General features: G+C 44.6%; 1 protein-coding gene across 1 annotated transcript; it reads right to left on the bottom strand.

The window, feature by feature from the left end:
* Positions 1-1982: 1982 nt before the first annotated feature.
* Positions 1983-20710, bottom strand: BAG1 (BAG cochaperone 1). The gene is made up of 8 exons (XM_007176997.3): positions 20696-20710; positions 19970-20654; positions 18526-18654; positions 16827-16909; positions 15168-15281; positions 5847-5954; positions 4837-4899; positions 1983-4312 (listed from the first exon to the last, which is right to left on the bottom strand). Exons 1-8 carry the CDS (start codon positions 20708-20710, stop codon positions 4223-4225), a joined length of 1287 nt encoding a protein of 428 aa, XP_007177059.3. The 3' UTR covers positions 1983-4222.
* Position 20711: the final 1 nt, after the last annotated feature.

Here is a 20711-nt window from a genome sequence, read left to right as displayed (position 1 = left end):
CCCAAGCCCTTGAGTGTCCCCCTGCACCCTGGCCACCATAGCAGGATCATGTCCAGACCCTGCTCTGCTCTTCTGGTCAACATCCATTCGGACTGGTTGTTCAATATGTTGACACTGGACACACACAGCTCACAGGCACTCACACAATGGCCCACAGGGACACGTAGCATTGGGAAATCCCACCATAGACAGAGATCCCAGCCTGTGGTATATGTCAGATACCCGCTCTTGGCCAAGGCTTACAGGAGGAGCCTTTTGGTAGTGGCGGAGGTGGTGGGCAGAAGAGAGTGGAGAGGGGCCTGGCAGGTGGCAGCAGGGTCACACAGACTCAGATTCCTGCTCCAGGGCAGGCAGCTGGAGCAGGAAATGCTCGGCGGGAAGACACACACTGGGAGGAAAGTGGGGGCAGGGAGGACAGGAACCAGCACTCCCTGGACCACTGAAATGGGAACCTGGGCAGGAATTGTTGCTGACAGGTCTGCAGGTATCAGGGACTGAGAGGTCACCTGTAAGGCCCTTCTATGGCTATTGACAATAGAAACTTGTTTCCCACCTGCATAGGGTTGGTATAAGATCAAGTCTGGCTGTGAGAGACCAAAAAGCCAAAATTACAGTGGCTTAAACAGATAGAAGTTAATTTCTCTCACACACAAACCTATGTAGTATGCTAACTTCATGCTCCTTTTATATTATACTCTGCTATCCTTAACAGTTTCCACCCCAATGTCCAAATAGCCGCTCCAATTCCAACCATCATGTCTATACTCAGCCCACAGAGAGGGGGAAAGGGCACTCTACTGCATCTGACGATGCTTCCCTAAGATGCACACACAACCCATTGGCTAAAATGTAGTCTCTTGGCCATGCTAGTGCAAAAAGACTGGGAAATATTATTTTATCTGGTTGGCCACGTGCTAAGCTGCAAATTAGTAGTTCACTTAGTGTAGGAAGAGTGGATATTGGTGACATCTAAGTCTCTGCCCTAAGTGGGAAGCCCCTCTTAGACCCAAGTGGCAGAGCTCAGCCAAGCTTCTCCTCAGTGACCCTCCCCTCCCAGGCTTCCACTCACACGATGAAGAATCACAAAGGTTAAGCCTGAGCAATGTGCCAGAACACCACACAGAAAGAAAGACCTAATTCCCCACTTTACAGTTGTGGAAACCGTGGCCCTGTCTCTGGGAACCACCCTGAAATGTAAGTGTGGGCCCCAAAGGCCTGTCTGTGGCATGTGACCCTGCTGCCATGGCCACTGCTGATTGGCCAGAAGATTATTCTCCAGATTTTTCAAATCAGAAATAAGGAAACACACACCATTGTAAAGCAATTATACTCCAATAAAGATGTTAAAAAAAAAAACGGAAAGAAAGAAAGAAGGAAACAGAGGCAGTTCCTCTCTGGTAGTGACATGCAATGAGATACAGAGAGAAATTTCAGGCAGCATTTGTGTTCCTGAAGCCCAACTGCCCTTGAACTTCCCAAAGTTACATGAGATAACATCCTACCAACAAATTTTCTGTTTTAACAATCTCTCTGGAATAGGTTTGTGGTGTTTTCAACTAAGAGTCCTGACTACCAGATGAAGAAGGGCTTCTCAGAGGGGATAAACTTTAAGCTGTGCCTTGAAGGATAAGCAGAAATAATTGACTGAACAGAAAATGTGTGGGAGAATTCTTCCCACTCTGTGAGGCTGAAGGATGTTTGTGGGATCACAGAGCCCCATTTGTTCCCCTGCGGCAGGACTGATCATGTTATGGGGAAGTGGGCAACTGAGGCGTACTCCTTCCCTGTTCATAGGCAGAGATGCCCTGTAGATGTGCAGATCTATGTGAGTGGGCCGTGTTACTACCCTGAACATCTGCTGGGCAGCCCACCCTTAAATAAGACAATGGCTAGCGGATGCTGTAAATCCCAGTGCTGACGGAGCTTCAGTGGGTGAGTGCAGCAGTGGAAATTTCACTATTAATGTGTGCGGTCAACATTCATTCATTCTCCAAATATTTATTGAGCATCTAATATAAACCAGACAATGTGCTTGAAATACACTGTTAACAAGACAAAGAAGCTCCTTAACCCAAGGAACTCACAGTTTAGCATAAAGGCAAATATTAATCAAATAATCCCACACATAAATCATCATAGACCATGATAAATGCTGTTTATCATAAAAAGTCATGACAAACTGTGAGAGGATATCACCTGGGGGCTTGATGTTCTCAGACGGTAGTAGGTGAGGTTTCTCCATGAAGAGACAGTTACGTTCTGAAGGATGAACAGCAGTCACCTAGGACAGGGGTAGGGGTAGGGGAAGGATGGCATGGAACTGTCCAAGCAGAGGAATAGCGTGTGCAAAGACCCAAGGTCGGGAGAGGGCACAGAGCACCTGAGGGCCTGAACTAGACCAGAGTGGCTGACAGCAGAGAACAAACAGGACAGTGGCCTGAGATGAGAAGGGAGCAGGGTAAGGACCTTGGCCTTTATCCCAAGAGAAATGGGGGCCACTGAGGTTTTTAAGCAGGGGACTGACATGGTAAGATGTGTACTTCATGATCACTCAGCTGCTCTGTGGAGAATGAACTGGAGAGGGCCAGAGGGGAAGTGCAGAGGCCAACATGGGAGATAAATAGAAGGAAAAGAGAAAATGAGAGGGTGTGAGCAACCCCATGTCAGTTGGGAGGCAAACCGGTAGAGATTAAGACCATGGGCTCGGAATCAAGCTGCCCAGTTTGTGTCCTGACTTTGTTACTTACTCTATGATCTTGAGCAAATTACCTGAGCTCATCTATAAAATAGGGATAGTATCTGTCTATGTCCTAGATTGTGTGAGGATTAAATGACAAGTACACCTCAAGAACTTAAGAGTGGTATCTGGCACACAGGAACGCGCTGTGGCCCAAGGCCACACAGCTACTACCTAGAAACAGATAAATCCTGGACTGCTCTGATGAAAGCTGGGGGTGGGCGGGCCGGGCCCCGAGCCTCGTCCACTTGTCCACCCCTAACCACCACCTTGTCCTAGTCCCACCCACGCAGCCCTAAATGCCTGGGACTTCACAGACTCCCTCTCTGCCAAAGAAGGTTGGCCTCAGAGTGGCCTGTTGGAAGCCTGTCTCCTGGGCACTGTGTGAAAAAAATGGGGTGACGGCAGCTGACCAGTTTAATCATTCCAGCACCCAGGGCCACTCTCAACTTTATAACATAACTAGACTAGAACCTCAGAAGGCTTTTGCTTCCCATACTTCATCTACCAAAAGGAAAAAAAAGTCTAAACACTCTTCTGCTTGCTGACGTATATATAAACTGTTTTATTTTTTAAATAACAATGAAGGGGGAAAAGGCCACAAAACAGACAAAAACAGCCTCGAAGGAACTCAGAGGACATGTAGATCTCAGAAGGGTACGGTTAACAGAAATGCCTTTGAAGGAACTCCTGAGAAGTTTATGGTGGCCCTCACTACCTCCCTGCTTTACTATTCACTCTGCCTCTCCTCTCTGCCCCTCCCAAGCCATGGTTGTGACCCGGTTTCGAGCAGAGACTTAGTCAGCTCTGGGTTGTAACCTCCTAGAGATTTGCCTGGGGACAAGGAAGTCCAAGGATCAACCACAGGCCCCACTCCAGGAAAGGCCCCCTGAGACCTCACGGCCTGTGACTGGTCAGGGTCACTGGGGGGTGAAGACAGGGTCTATGAACCCACAACCCAGCCAGCTGTTCCAGAATTAGGTCACAATGAGAGATACTTGGACTATCTGTGTGCCAAACACCTGTTCTGAGCCATTCCTAACATTCCTGACCAGATGTAGCCTCCTGGTGATTCTGGTTTACACAGATGGGACTATGGGATCATAAGGGCAGAAAGGCCTCATGTATCTGAAGACAGGATAGCTGATAAACCCAGAACTACCCCAGGACAAATGAGAGCTCTCACCAGCCCAAAGAAAGCATCCAAAGGTCAAAAAAGCTGGGAAGACTTGCGCAGAGGAGGCCCTCTCCAGACAAGGTGGGCTGCTGGACAGCACAGATATACACAGACGGAACGAGAAACCGACAGGAGCGCTAAGATTGCACAGACAATACTCGTTCACTGAGAGCAGGTATAAGAGAAGGAAAACTGGCAATCAGCCAGTTGTCCCCAGCAGCCCCGGAAAAAGCACGTAATTTCTGTTCTGGAGAATGCAGAGCTGGTGGAGCTGTTCTTCAAGGCAGCACAGCCTTCTCTGCCTCACCTCAGTCAGCCAGGGCCAAGTTTGTGGACTGTAGTCGCCCTGTCTCCTGGCAGATGCTCTGCTCCACTGTATCACAGGCAGCTAGGCACGCCTACAAGGTAAATGCAGAGCAGTAAGGGCCCACTCGGCGCCAGGCACCCCTGCCAGCCCCACCCGCAAGAGGCTCTTTGCCCAGCCACTCTGGGGAACCCCCGGGTGACTGACTCAGGCTGAAACAGGTGTGCAGCGATGGAGATGGCCTGGGCTCCAAAGGAAGGAGGGGGAGGTAGAGGAAGCACAGGACCAGGGCTTCTGACAGTGCTCTATGCCAACAACCTCCAAAGGGTGCTGAGGACAGGAAGCCAGGCCACTGCAAGTGCACGATTTCAGGGGGTCCTGTCCATCAGATCAGTATAACATGTCAGTCCTATCTGCTCTCCGGCCATCTTCCTTCCCAATTAGTTTAAATCCAAATTTAATTACAGGGACATGGAAGGAGCTCTTCTCTTAGGTTCTGGGCTCATGCTGAGATATAAGAACCAAAGACAGGCCACACCACACTTGTACTCTACCCTACTCTGAACAGATACATGCGCCAACACATTACACTTTGTGATGCCCTACCACACAACTCACCTGAATCTTTTTCACCAAACCCTTCCTTTTCATTCGACTGTCTTTGAAATTTTCTGGCAGAACCTACGGAAGAATAAGTTGACGTAGAAATAATCCTCAGTGAAAATGACATAAGAACACGTCAGAAATACCTACAGTATACCGAACAGGCCACAGGTCACTAATGTGAATGACATGCATTTTCAGGAATCACTTCCCTGGATCTGTACCCTACATGGCCCTCCCCATGACTCTCACCCCTATAGAAGCTCCCTTTGTTCTTGGTGTCAGGGCCATAGATCTATAACATGGACTTTGTCCGTTCACTGTTTCCTGTGCATGGATACTGTGTCCTGGCTGGACCATGAGCTCAGTGTGGCAGGAGAAGCACAGTGCTTTTCTGCTTCTTCTTTACCACCTCCCCCTAAGAATCCCAAGCAGAGTAGTTTAGGCTAGAGATATCATTACTGTGTCATCTCTAAGAGGAAGCGTGGCATCGATGATTCCCAACAGCCTCACAGGAGCTGGGTCTGACTGAATTCTGTACAGGTAATGAGCTCAGTGAAATGTCAGACACATGTGTGTTAGGAAAGTTAAGCCCTGTGTTTCTCTAATCATGAGATCATGGACCACTTGGGTCCCAGCTTCCTGAGGATTAGGTGCTACTGGCATACATAAATAAAAATGACAGGGACTTCCCTGGCAGTCTAGTGGTTAAGACTCTGCACTCCCAATGCAGGGGGCATGGGTTCAATCCCTGATCGGGAAACTAAGATCCCGCATGCCGTGGCCAAAATAAATAAATAAATACATACGTACATACATAAATAATATGACAAAAGCCCTATGTTGGTGGGACAGGAGAAATCAGGAACCATCTTACCTTTCCATGTATTCACCAAAGACCTAGCAGTGTCTGGTACACGATAGGTGCTCAATACCCTCAGGCAGTGAGTGCGATACTGAAAGAGTGAAACTGACTGAAAAATAATCAAAGGAAACTAGTTCTTCTCAGCTGAATATTTACTTACTAGTGTGTCAATCTCTTCCAAGATCTTCATAAACTGCTCGATTATGGCTTTTACTCTCCTGTTGAGCTTGCAGAGAGCTTCAGTTTGCAAATCCTTGGCCAGAAAACCCTGTGGAGGAATGATGCGTTATTGCAAGGGTTCCTTGAGGCTGATGGAAATCTCCAAAAGCCGAGGCACTGATGAAGCAGCCACACCCTGAGTCCACATTCCCCAACAGGCTGGGCCAGACCTCAGGCCCGCAACTTCGCCTCTTGGGAAAAACAGAAAAGCCGGCCCTGGGCCACCCCAAGCGCTGTAGTAGGCTGCAGGCCATTACATGGTCTATCTTACATGGTCCACTGGGGTCACAAATGCCTGCGGAGGCCTGGCTCTGGCGAAGCCCCCAGTCACCAGTGACTACCCGCACACGAGAAGCAGACATTAAGAGCACAGAGTTTAGAGTCTGATAGGCCTGGGCTTCAATTCTGACTGCACTGTACTGGCTTGTGACCTTGAGCAAGTTCCTTAACCTATCTGTGCCTCGGTGTTCTCATTTTTAAAATGGAGATCATGATACCCACACCCCAGAGGGTTACCATGAGGATAAAGAGAAATATATGTAGACCTTTAATAGAATTCCTGACACAGATGTATGTATGCTAACAAATGGCAGCACTTACATTATTTTTATTAAATTGTCTCTCTGTTTATTCACAATGCTTGGCCTAATGACCAGTTAGCTGATGACAACAGGTGGAGAGCAGGGATCTCATGTAGTATATATTAGCCAACAATTCCAACTCAAAGAATTTATTCTACCAAAAAAATCGGAAACGGTCAAAAAAGATTTATGTCCGAGGACATTCAAAGAAGCATAATGGCTTCAAGATGGCGGAGGAGTAAGACGTGGAGATCACAAATACATCAGAAATACATCTACATGTGGAACAACTCCTACAGAACACCTATTGAACGCTGGCAGAAGACCTCAGACTTCCCAAAAGGCAAGAAACTCCCCACGTACCTGGGTAGGGCAAAAGAAAAAAGAAAAAACAGAGACAAAAGAATAGGGACGGGACCTGCACCAGTGGGAGGGAGCTGTGAAGGAGGAAAGGTTTCCACACACTAGGAAGCCCTTCACTGGCGGAGACGGGGGATGGTGGGGAGGGGAAGCTTTGGAGCCGCGGAGGAGAGCGCAGCCACAGGGGTGCGGAGGGCAAAGCGGAGAGATTCCCACACAGAGGATCGGTGCCGACCAGCACTCACCAGCCCGAGAGGCTTGTCTGCTCACCCGCCGGGACGGGTGGGGGCTGGGAGCTGAGGCTCGGGCTTCGGAGGTCAGATCCCAGGGAGAGGACTGGGGTTGGCGGCGTGAACACAGCCTGAAGGGGGCTAGTGCGCCACAGCTGCCGGGAGGGAGTCCGGGAAAAAGTCTGGACATGCCTAAGAGGCAAGAGACCATTGTTTCAGGGGGTGCGAGGAGAGGCAATTCAGAGCACCACCTAAACAAGCTCCAGAGATGGGCGTGAGCCGCGGCTCTCAGAGTGGGCACCAGAGATGGGCATGAGACGCTAAGGCTGCTACTGCCGCCACCAAGAAGCCTGTGTGCAAGCACAGGGCACTCTCCACACCTCCCCTCCTGGGAGCCTGTGCAGCCTGCCACTGCCAGGGTCCCATGATCCAGGGACAACTTCCCCAGGAGAACGCACAGCACGCCTCAGGCTGTTTGCAACATCACCCAGGCCTCTGCCGCCCGCAGGCTCGCCCCGCATCCGTACCCCTCCCTCCCCCCGGCCTGAGTGAGCCAGAGCCCCAGAAGTAGAAGCAGTTGCTCCTTTAACCCCGTCCTGTCTGAGCAAAGAACAGATGCCCTCAGGCAACCTACAAGCAGAGGCGGGGCCAAATCCAAAGCTGAACCCGGTGGGGGGGGGCTGAGCGAACAAAGAAGAGAAAGGGAAATTTCTCCCAGCAGCCTCAGGAACAGCGGATTAAATCTCCACAATCAACTTGATGTACCCTGCATCTGCGGAATACCTGAAGAGACAACAAATCATCCCAAAACTGAGGTGGTGCACTTTGGGAGCAACTGTAGACTTGGGGTTTGCTTTCTGCATCTAATTTGTTCCTGGTTTTATGTTTATCTTAGTTTAATATTTAGAGTTTATTATCATTGGTAGATTTGTTTATTGATTTGGTTGCTCTCTTCCTCCTTTTTTTTTTTTAATATATAGATACATATATATTTTCCCTTTTTCTCTTTTTGTGAGTTTGTATGTGTGTGCTTCTTTGTGTAATTTTGTCTGTATAGCTTTGCTTTTACCATTTGTCCTAGGGTTCTGTCTGTCTGTTTTTTTTTTATTTTTTAGTATAGTTTTTAGCGCTTGTTATCACTGGTGGATTTGTTTTTTGGTTTGGTTGCTCTCTTCTTTCTTTCCTTCTTTCATTCTTTCTTTCCTTCTTTCATTATTTCTTTCCTTCCTTCTTTCTTCTCTCTCTTTTTTTTTTTTACTACTTTTTAATTTTTAATAATTACTTTTTATTTTAATAACTTTATTTTATTTTCTTTCTCTCTTTCTTTCTTTCTTTTTTTCTCCCTCTTCTTCTGAGCCGTGTGACTGACAGGGTCTTGGTACTCCGGCCAGGTGTCAGGCCTGTGCCTCTGAGGTGGGAGACCCAAGTTCAGGACATTGGTGCACCAGAGACCTCCCGGCTCCATGTAATATCAAATGGCAAAAGCTCTCCCAGAGATCTCCATCTCAACGCTAAGACCCAACTCCACTCAACGACCAGCAAGCTACAGTGCTGAACACCCTATGCCAAACAACTAGCAAGACAGGAACACAAACCCACCCATTAGCAGAGAGGCTGCCTAAAATCATAATAAGGTCACAGACACCCCAAAACAGACCACCGGACACGGTCTTGCCCACCAGAAAGACAAGATCCAGCCTCGCCCACCAGAACACAGGCACTAGTCCCCTCCACCAGGAAGCCTACACAACCCACTGAACCAACCTTAGCCACTGGGGGCAGACACCAAAAACAGCAGGAACTATGAACCTGCAGCCTGCAAAAAGGAGACCCCAAACACAGTAAGTTAAGCAAAATAAGAATACAAAGAAACACACAGCAGATGAAGGAGCAAGGTAAAAACCCATCAGACCAAACAAATGAAGAGGAAATAGGCAGTCTACCTGAAAAAGAATTCAGAGAAATGATAGTAAAGATGATCCAAAATCTTGGAAATAGAATGGAGAAAATACAAGAAACGTTTAACAAGGACCTAGAAGAACTAAACAGCAAACAAACAATGATGAACAATACAATAAATGAAATTTAAAATTTTCTAGAAGGAATCAATAGCAGAATAACTGAGGCAGAAGAACGGATAAGTGACCTGGAAGATAAAATAGTGGAAATAACTACCTCAGAGCAGAATAAAGAAAAAAGAACGAAAGAATTGAGGACAGTCTTAGAGACCTCTGGGACAATATTAAATGCACCAACATTCGAATTATAGGGGTCCCAGATGAAGAAGAGAAAAAGAAAGGGACTGAAAAAATATTTGAAGAGATTATAGTTGAAAACTTCCCTAATATGGGAAAGGAAATAGTCAAGTCCAGGAAGCGCAGAGAGTCCCATACAGGATAAAGCCAAGGAGAAACATGCCAAGACACACATTAATCAAACTATCAAAAATTAAACACAAAGAAAAAATAGTAAAAGCAGGGAAAAACAACAAATAACATACAAGGGAATCCCCATAAGGTTAACAGCTGATCTTTCAGCAGAAAGACTTTACACCACACTTACACAAATGGACATTCTCAGTCAGAAGGGAGTGGCAGGACATATTTAAAGTGATGAAAGGGAAAAACCTACAACCAAGATTACTCTACCCAGCAAGGATCTCATGCAGATTTGATGGAGAAATTAAAATCTTTACAGACAAGCAAAAGCTAAGAGAGTTCAGCACCACCAAACCAGCTTTACAACAAATGCTAAAGGAACTTCTCTAGGCAGAAAACACAAGAGAAGGAAAAGACCTACAATAACAAACCGAAAACAATTAAGAAAATGGTCATAGGAACATACATATTGATAATTACCTTAAATGTAAATGGATTAAATGCTCCCACCAAAAGACACAGGCTGGCTGAATGGATACAAAAACAATACCTGTATATATGCTGTCTACAAGAGACCACTTCAGACCTAGGGACACATACAGACTGAAAGTGAGGGGATGGAAAAAGATATTCCATGCAAATGAAAATCAAAAGAAAGCTGGAGTAGCAATTCTCATATCAGATAAAACAGACTTTAAAATAAAGACTATTACAAGAGACAAAGAAGGACACTACATACTGATCAAGGGATCGATCCAAGAAGAAGATATAACAATTGTAAATATTTATGCACCCAACATAGGAGCACCTCAATACATAAGGCAAATGCTAACAGCCATAAAAGGGGAAATTGACAGTAACACAATCATAGTAGGGGACTTTAACACCACACTTACACAAATGGACAGATCATCCAAACAGAAAACCAATAAGGAAACACAAGCTTTAAATGATACATTAAACAAGATGGACTTAATTGATATTTATAGGACATTCCATCCAAAAACAACAGAATACACTTTCTTCTCAAGTGCTCATAGAACATTCTCCAGGATAGATCACACCTTGGGTCACAAATCAAGCCTTGGTACATTTAAGAAAATTGAAATCGTATCAAGTGTCTTTTCCAACCACAACGCTATGAGACTAGATATCAATTACAGGAAAAAAAATCTGTAAAAAATACAAACACATGGAGGCTAAACAATACACTACTTAACAACCAAGAGATCACTGAAGAAATCAAAGAGGAAATCAAAAAATACCTAAAAACAAATGACAATGAAAACACGATGACCCAAAACCTATGGAATGCAGCAAAAGCAGTTCTAAGAGGGAAGTTTACAGGAATACAATCCTACCTCAAGAAACAAGAAACATCTCAAATAAACAACCTAACTTTATACCTAAAGCAATTAGAGAAAGAAGAACAAAAAAACTCCCAAAGTTAGCAGAAGGAAAGAAATCATAAAGATCAGATCAGAAATAAATGAAAAAGAAATGAAGGAAACAATAGCAAAGATCAATAAAACTAAAAGCTGGTTCTTTGAGAAGATAAACAAAATTGATAAACCATTAGCCGGACTCAACAAGAACAAAAGGGAGAAGACTCAAATCAATAGAATTAGAAATGAAAACGGAGAAGTAACAACTGACACTGCAGAAATACAGAGGATCATCAGAGATTACTACAAGCAACTCTATGCCAATAAAATGGACAACCTGGAAGAAATGGACAAATTCTTAGAAAAGCACAGCCTTCCGAGACTGAACCAGGAAGAAATAGAAAATATAACTGACCATTCACAAGCACTGAAATTGAGACTGTGATTAAAAATCTTCCAACAAACAAAAGCCCAGGACCAGATGGCTTCACAGGCGAATTCTATCAAACATTTACAGAAGAGCTAACACCTATCCTTCTCAAACTCTTCCAAAATATAGCAGAGGGAGGAACACTCTCAAACCCATTCTATAAGGCCATCATCACCCTGATACCAAAACCAGACAAAGATGTCACACAAAAAAAGAAAACTACAGGCCAATATCACTGATGAACATGGATGCAAAAATCCTCAACAAAATACTAGCAAACAGTATCCAACAGCACATTTAAAGGATCATATACCATGATCAAGTGGGGTTTATCCCAGGGATGTTCAATATATGGAAATCAATCAATGTGATGCACCATATTAACAAGTTGAAGGATAAAAACCATATGATCATCTCAATAGATGCAGAAAAAGCTTTTGACAAAATTCAACACCGATTTACGATAAAAACTCTCCAGAAAGTGGGCACAGAGGGAACCTACCTCAACATAATAAAGGCCATATATGACAAATCCACAGCCAACATCATTCTCAATGGTGAAAAATTGAAACCATTTCCTCTAAGATCAGGAACAAGACAAGGTGTCCACTCTCATCACTATTATTCAACATAGTTTTGGAAGTTTTAGCCACAGCAATCAGAGAAGAAAAAGAAATAAAAGGAATCCAAATCAGAAAAGAAGAAGTAAAGCTGTCACTGTTTGCAGATGACATGATACTATACATAGAGAATCCTAAAGATGCTACCAGAAAACTACTAGAGCTAATCAACGAATTTGGTAAAGTAGCAGGATACAAAATTAATGCACAGAAATCTCTTGCATTCCTATACACTAATGATGAAAAATCTGAAAGAGAAATTAAGGAAACATTGCAACAAAAAGAATAAAATACCTAAGAATAAACCTACCTAAGGAGACAAAAGACCTGTATGCAGAAAACTATAAGGCACTGATGAAATACATTAGAGATGATACAAACATATGGAGAGATATACCATGTTCTTGGATTGGAAGAATCAACATTGTGAAAATGACTATACTACCCAAAGCAATCTACAGATTCAGTGCAATCCCTATCAAACTACCAATGGCATTTTTCACAGAACTACAACAAAAAATTTCACAATTTGTATGGAAACACAAAAGACCCCGAATAGCCAAAGCAATCTTGAGAAAGAAAAACGGAGCTGGAGGAATCAGGCTCCCGGACTTCAGACTATACTACAAAACTACAGTAATCAAGACAGTTTGGTACTGGCACAAAAACAGAAATACAGGTCAATGGAACAGGATAGAAAGCCCAGAGATAAACCCACGCACATATGGTTACCTTATCTTTGATAAAGGAGGCAAGAATATACAATGGAGAAAAGACAGTCTCTTCAATAAGTGGTGCTGGGAAAACTGAACAGCTACATGTAAAAGAATGAAATTAGAACACTCCCTAACACCATACACAAAAATAAAATCAAAATGGATTAAAGACCTAAATGTAAGGCCAGACACTATCAAACTCTTAGAGGAAAACACAGGCAGAACACTCTATGACATAAATCACAGCAAGATCCTTTTTGACCCAGCTCCTAGAGAAATGGAAATAAAAACAAAAATAAACAAATGGGACCTAATGAAACTTAAAAGCTTTTGCACAGCAAAGGAAACCATAAACAAGACGAAAAGACAACCCTCAGAATGGGAGAAAATATTTGCAAATGAAGCAACTGACAAAGGATTAATCTCCAAAATTTACAAGCAGCTCATGCAGCTCAATATCAAGAAAACAAACAACCCAATCCAAAAATGGGCAGAAGACCTAAATAGACATTTCTCCAAAGAAGATATACAGATTGCCAGCAAACATATGAAAGGATGCTCAACATCACTAATCATTAGAGAAATGCAAATCAAAACTACAATGAGGTATCACCTCACACCAGTCAGAATGGCCATCATCAAAAAATCTACAAACAATAAATGCTGGAGAGGGTGTGGAGAAAAGGGAACCCTCTTGCACTGTTGGTGGGAATGTAAATTGATACAGCCACTATGGAGAATAGTATGGAGGTTCCTTAAAAAACTAAAAATAGAACTACCATACGATCCAGCAATCCCACTACTGAGCATATACCCTGAGAAAACCATAATTCAAAAAGAGTCATGTACCACAATGTTCATTGCAGCTCTATTTACAATAGCCAGGACATGGAAGCAACCTAAGTGTCCATCGACAGATGAATGGATAAAGAAGATATGGCACATATATACAATGGAGTATTACTCAGCCATAAAAAGTAACGAAATTGAGTTATTTGTAGGGAGGTGGATGGACCTAGAGTCTGTCATACAGAGTGAAGTAAGTCAGAAAGAAAAAAACAAATAATATATGCTAACACATATATATATGGAATCTAAAAAAAAAAAAAAAAGATGGTTGTGAAGAACCTAGGGGCAGGACAGGAATAAAGATGCAGATGTAGAGAATGGACTTGAGGACATAGGGAGGGGGAAGGGTAAGCTGGGACGAAGTGGGAGAGTGGCATGGACTTATGTATACTACCAAATGTAAAATAGATAGCTAGTGGGAAGCAGCCGCAAAGCACAGGGAGATCAGCTCAGTGCTTTGTGACCACCTAGAGGAGTGGGGTAGGGAGGGTGGGAGGGAGACGGAGGAGGGAGGAGATATGGGGATATATGTGTATGTATAGCTGATTCACTTTGTTATAAAGCAGAAACCAACACACCACTGTAAAGCAATTACACTCCAATAAAGATGTTAAAAAAAAAAGAGGAAGCATTATGCATAATGGTAAAATAACATTAGGTGATGAATAATAAAGAATTGGTTAGGTAAACCATGATCCATTCATATGATGAAATACTATGCAAGTTTTGAAAAGTATGACCATTTTTTTTCAGTCAAAACTTTTTTTCTTTATTTAGTTACAGTTGACTTACAGTACTGTGTTAGTTTCAGGTATACAGCAAAGTGATTTGGTTACGTATGATCATTTTTAATGACATGGGAAAATGTTCAATTTTTTAAACCAATGAAGGAACAATTTACAAAGTGTACCTAACATTATACCAATTTTTTTTAAGATGAAAAAATAGATTCCAGTTTTTAGTAATGATTATCTTTGAGTTGGGGGTCTTACAGGTAATTATTATTTTTCATATTAGTGCCCATATGTTTTCTTTTTTTTTTTTTTTTCCCACACACACACAGTGTACCATATGTTTTCTTAAAAGCTATGTACAATCAGCATGTATTACTTTTATAATTAAAACACAAAGATACATCCATAAATGTTATATAATGAAGGGATCAAAAATAAGTATGTGCTTTGCGGCTGTTCCTCATCCTTATTTGGTTTCAGTACTCCACCTCTAATACTATACGGAATTGAATAGGATGACCCCCACGCCCACCCCAAGATCATGCTCAGCTTGGACCTTCTACGAATCAACGCGATGTTCTTTGCCTTGCCAAATACATTATAACTGACTAGACTGAGAGAAGCTACTTATTCTATTTTAGATAATACATGATCCTAGCACAGCAGGTGTTCTCCTAGGAGCACAAATGGATGCTGGATGGGGTTTGGAAATAACAGTGGTGACAACACTTACCAAGCACTTAGTATATGTCAGGCTCAAATTATGTAATTTAATCCCCACAACAGCCCTAAGGGAGGTACCATCATTACTCCCTTTTTACAGATGAGGAACCTGAGACAAAGGCAAACTTGCCCACAGTAACAGCAAGGGTAGAGCCAGGGTCTGAACCCAGGAAGTCTGACAACAAAGTCCGCCCTCGTAACCACACATTTGTATCTCCATAGAAGGCAGAAAGACAAAGTCCACGGAGAGAGTTACCTGCTGGATTCCAGTAAGCTCTTTTCTCAACTCTTCCAGTTGGTCAACTATCTTCTCCACAGACTTCTCCAAATCTTTCAACTTCTTTAGTTCAGCTTCTTCCTCTGGACTGTTCTAAAATGTTTAAGAATAAAATGAAGTCAATAACTTTTTTTTTCTGTCAGGAGAAAAAAAATCTGACCACAAGTGGGTTAAACCACTGACGTAGAAAACATCATCTTAACTCTGTTGCTTCTTAGAAGGCAAGCTGGAGGGTTATACATGAAGGTTTTCTATCTACAAAGACTCTAGACTAGATAGAGAGAAGGTATCAGGTACACATTCTGGCAAGAGAGCCCTGACGGCTTGGGTTCAGAGAACAAAGCCGATTCATGTGCCAGATTCAACCTCAGCCTGGGGCTGATTACCAGCAGATTCTGGACTGAAGCCTGGAGCGTTAACAAATTACAGCGAATGCCTGTGAGGAGTCCAGAATGGTGAGACAGGTGGAATTCTACCCTTTCTTTAAATGGAATTCCTGAGCTCTCTCATTCAATATGATGATGAAGATGAATACTTTTACTGAGCATCCCGTCTATGCCAGGTACCATCCTAAGCACTTTACCTGTATTATTGTTTAAGCCTTACCACAATCCAATGAAGGAGGTACTGTTTCAGATGATGAAATTGAGGTTACTGTAAAGTAACTTAAGGTTACATAGCCCAAAATAGGTAGAAGAGACTTGAATTGGACTTGGTTCCACATACTCCAGGACCGCTCCAACTGAGGGTCCTAAAGCTTCTTCGAACTCAACCCTTGGGTTCTGCTCATTGCCCATCACCATTCTCCCTGACCCTTGAGCAAGAAATCTAGATTATTTCCCCTTCTCTCACCTTAATTGGTAGCCAGCAGCTTCCTGCTTTTACACTACCCCAAATTGTTCACATTCTTCTTTGTGGCCAAATACTGAGTGCCAGTCTCCTGGCAGTTCCAAGTCTGGACTAGACTTTCCTTGCCTCCACTTTGCTAATCTCTGCCCTCTCTCCACTCTGAATCAGCCACCTCCCTCGAAGTAAGGGAACTTCACAGGACCAACAATTCCACTGTGTCACAATGCAGGGCTGGCCATGGCCCTCTCTCATCACCCCAGGGCCTACTTTTCTCACCAACTGGCTCTTTTTCTCCGTCACCTCTTTAGTCTGAACCTTTCTTTCCAGCCAAAGAGGGTTTATCCTTGTGAGATTTTAGTAAAAACAATGGTTAAAGGAAGAGAGGCTCCTGAAGTTTGCAGAGTACTTATTTTTAAAATCTACAGGTTTATTTTAACAAAACGCTCTCTTGCAAATTCCCCTCCAAGTGAGTAGGGACTGCCTCAGGCACTATTTTAAACAGACTGATTCCACCACCAACACAAAAGCCACATTACTGAGGCAGCATAACCACTCCTAATTCCCAGAGTGAAACCACTCCTAATTCCCAGAGTGAAAGCCCTAACCAACAGGAGCTGGAGGGTATGAGAACTGGTAACTCCCTGGAACAAAAAGAGACTACATTTGTTTAGAGAGCGCTACTTCACCAGTGCCAACCCTGGGTCCCTAATTTGGCCTTCTAAACAGAAACATGCATAAAAGACCTTCGTCATTTGATTCTGAGGTATTCTGGTGGAAAAAGCAATTTACCTTTTTCCCAATTAACATGACCCGGCAACCATTTTGTATTCCAAGTGCTGACAATGGCGTCTCCATTTCCTTCAGAGATTTTCCTGAACAAAGAAGAAAGTGATGTCAAGTTGCAACAATTGCACAACAGTGAAAATAGATTTCAGCAAGGGTATAGGAAGTAGTGTGCTCACTAATGAGAAGAGGATGAATTGGTATACGCTTTTTTAGAAGGTTTCTTGACCCAGTAACTTCACTTTAGATATTTACCCTAACACATAACTGGACATGTGCGTGCACAAAAACTGTTATACAATAACTATTATTCATAATAGTGAGAAACTGGAAAGAGCCAAAAATTCAGTAATAGGGGACGCATTAACTATACATCAGTACAACAGAAGACTTTGTAGGCATCAAAGCTCATTTTTTCAGGAAACTTCAATGCCATAATACATGTTGATGACCCAGTGTTATAAGAAGATCACTAGAAATGACCCTAGTTTTGTCAACTAAAAAAAAAAGCCACAAATGAGAACCCACACTTTGGGATACCAGGACAAACAAACAAAAAGAGGCTGGACAGAAATATACTGAATTGTTATGAGGGGTTTTATCCAGGAGGACATTTTCTTTTTTGTGCTTTCCTCTATTTTGAAACATGGATTTCTATTGCCTTTATAATTCTAAAATGAAATGTTTTTAAAAAGAAAAGACAAGGAGCTGTACTATGAAGTACAAATATGAATGCTTCCCATCACTAAATTTTTTACGACTGGCACCAAACGGGATAAATTTAGCCTCATCAGATACCAAAATAAGGGGTTCCCATGGGAATGGGAAGACCAGAGAATGGGGATGGGAGTGGGTGTGTCCTGGCAGAAATCAGCATCATCCACTGGGCCTGCCACATCCAGGCCCTGGTAAGTTTGTTCAATACCTTCTCTGTGCCAGCACTATGCCGAGCATTGGACACATAGCAATATCTCTGCCCTCGTGGAGTTTGTTATTGTATTAGAGGAATCAGATGTTCGGTGACTATGAAGACAATTATTCAATAGGAATTTCAATACAAGTTATGCAAAAGTGGTAGGGAGTGCCATCTGAACACACAATGGGAAGAGGATCTAACTTGGCCAGGGAAGACTGCCCATGTGCTTCATCAAAAATGGTAATATTGGGGCTTCCCTGGTGGCGCAGTGGTTGAGAATCTGCCTGCCAACGCAGGGGGCACAGGTTCGAGCCCTGGTCTGGGAAGATCCCATATGCCGTGGAGCGGCTGGGCCCGTGAGCCACAAGTACTGAGCCTGCGTGTCTGGAGCCTGTGCTCCGCAACAAGAGAGGCCACGACAGTGAGAGGCCCGCACACCACGATGAAGAGTGGCCCCCACTTGCCACAACTAGAGAAAGCCCTCGCACAGAAACGAAGACCCAACACAGCCAAAAATAAATAAATAAAAATAAATAAATTTATTAAAAAAAAAAATGGTAATATTTCTGCCACCCTCATGTGACTTCAACTCTAATACCTGTTCAAATGTTTACAAGTGTCCAGTGCATAGTAGGTCCTCAATACATATTTGTTGAAGTGATGAATGAATTAACAAGCAAATAAGAATTGTCCTCGTTTGAAAACTGAGAGTTACTATTAGTTAAAGTTAAGCAGTTTTAAATAGGCCTTTTAGCAATGAGGGCTCAAAGCTGGAAGAGAAATACCTACCCTTAAATATGAGTTTCTGAAAAGGCAGTGGGACCCCTGTGGCCTCTTCAACAACCTGGGCCAGGTCTTGGACAATTGGTTCACTACAGCCCTCTTGCGGGATAACTTGAAGATCGTGCTTCTCATTGCCTGGTGAGAGAGAAAAGTGTTGAAGAACACTCTATCACACAAACCAATATAGGCTGACACTTTATTTACCCAGCCTTCAAGGCCTGCTCAAGGATTTTTGTTTCCCTTATTATAGTAACTAACAATATCAGTGATATCAGCTAACATTTTAACCACCTAACACGCATTAGGGGCTGACTAGGCTCATTTCATGCGTGATCTTATTTCTCACAACAACCCCATGAAGTAGGTACTACCTATTATTCCCCATTTCACAGATAAGCAAACTATGAGTTCAGTCCAATTAAGACCTGCCTAATGAGACCCAACTCTAGAATTAGAACTTGACCTCAGATCTATCTGATTTCAAAGTCCGTGCTTTTCTTCACAAGCCATCTGCATCCTGTGGCCTGACTGTCCTCTACTCTGTGTTGTACTGGGCAAGGAACTATTTTTGTCTCCTTTGCTGTAATGGGCAAGGAAATGTTTTTCCTCCAGGTCTCTCCCGCTGGGGACACCTGGGCACATACATGATTGGTGCCCAGTAAATAGACAAAAGAATGAATAAACTCAAACAGCAGAAATTCCTTTTTGGAGCAGAGGTGCTAATTCTTTTCTGGGTATGTGGACAATAAGGAGGTAGCCTGTGCCGGTGCATCATGCCAAGCTTTAAGCCTACTCAACAGCCACATGTAGTGAGTGGGACAGGTGTTACCAACTCTGCTTCTATGTGAAGTAGAAACCAGCTGCCTAGAAAGGAGACATCCCAAGGTCACTTAAACCTGAATTATCTAGAATCCTGGTCACCAGATTCTGAGGCCCTGGGGTCTCCCCTAGTTGGTCCTGAGGAAACCTCATGGACTCAGCTCTCTGGAGAACTCGACACAGAACTTTGTCTAGTTCTGTGTCAACTCCAAAAGTAGGCAGACCCAAAGGGTGCCCAGAGTGTACGCCTGAACCCAAGGCTCACTCAAAAAGCAGACAAGAGTTCAGACTCTCGCACACACGTAGGTGTCCAGACACACAGCAGTCATACACAACATGGCTAAAAAGAGCCAGGCACAAAGACCCACAATAACTACGCAGGCACACACTAACACATACAACCAGGACCACGATGTGAAGCACGGACATCGAGGATCTAACAAATGGCCTGAGACAAAACACCAGCCACATGGAAAGGTGTGTTGAACAAAAGATCCGTACAAAAGCCGGCCCCACGGACACAAACCAGATCCCACGCTTCTGGACGCCAGACGAACACAAGGACACACGCTTCGGGAGGGCACGTGGCCAAACCCAGAGACCCCGTCGGACTTTCGCAGCCCGCGCTCACTGTGGGTGACGGTCACGCTGAGCCCGGCTGCCGCCATTTCCTCGCTCCGGGCCACCTCTTCACTCAGGGCCACCTCTTCGCTTCCGACCGCCTCTTCGCTCCGGGACCCCTCTTCGCTCCGGGTCACCTCTTCGCTCCGGGTCACCTCTTCGCTCCGGGCCGAGCGAGGCCGTGCTTTCTTCTTCACCCGCGGCCTGCGAGCGCAGGCGGCGGCGCCCCTGGTGGATCCGGCATGCCCTCTGGTCACACTCCGGACGGCTGATCGCTGGGAGGGAGGCGGACCGCGCTCGACTGGGGGCACCGACTGGCGCGGCTCCCGGCCCAGCCGAGGGGCGCGCCGCCGGGGGCCCAGCCGCTCCCGGTCGCCTCGCGATCTCCGAGAGCCGCCGCGCTCCGCCAGACCCGCGCTTGTTGCCCACCCAGCGGTGGAGGCTGAGCGCGGCGCCCCGCGACCCCTCCCGGCTACTTCCCCGCTCCGCCCGGGCCTGCCGGCCCCGCCCCTCGGAGCAGCCCTGCTCCCGCCAGGCTCTATTCCGCTACCGCCGCCCCCGGGCCCCACCCACTCAGCCGAGGCCCCGCCTGGCTTATCTGAGGCCACGCCCACTCCCGCCACCGAGGCCACGCCCCCTGCTGACTCTTTGCCCCTCACCTCCAACCTCCTGCAGTTCTTCCCCGGAAGACCGAGCTGAAAATCCGGAAAAAGGATCGGTAAACGCCAATAGGCACATTGCGCTTGCGCATG

The sequence above is a fragment of the Balaenoptera acutorostrata genome, chromosome 6, assembly GCF_949987535.1.
Source record: "Balaenoptera acutorostrata chromosome 6, mBalAcu1.1, whole genome shotgun sequence".
Classification (NCBI taxonomy): domain Eukaryota; kingdom Metazoa; phylum Chordata; class Mammalia; order Artiodactyla; family Balaenopteridae; genus Balaenoptera; species Balaenoptera acutorostrata.
This window is presented reverse-complemented; position numbering and strand designations above follow the sequence as displayed.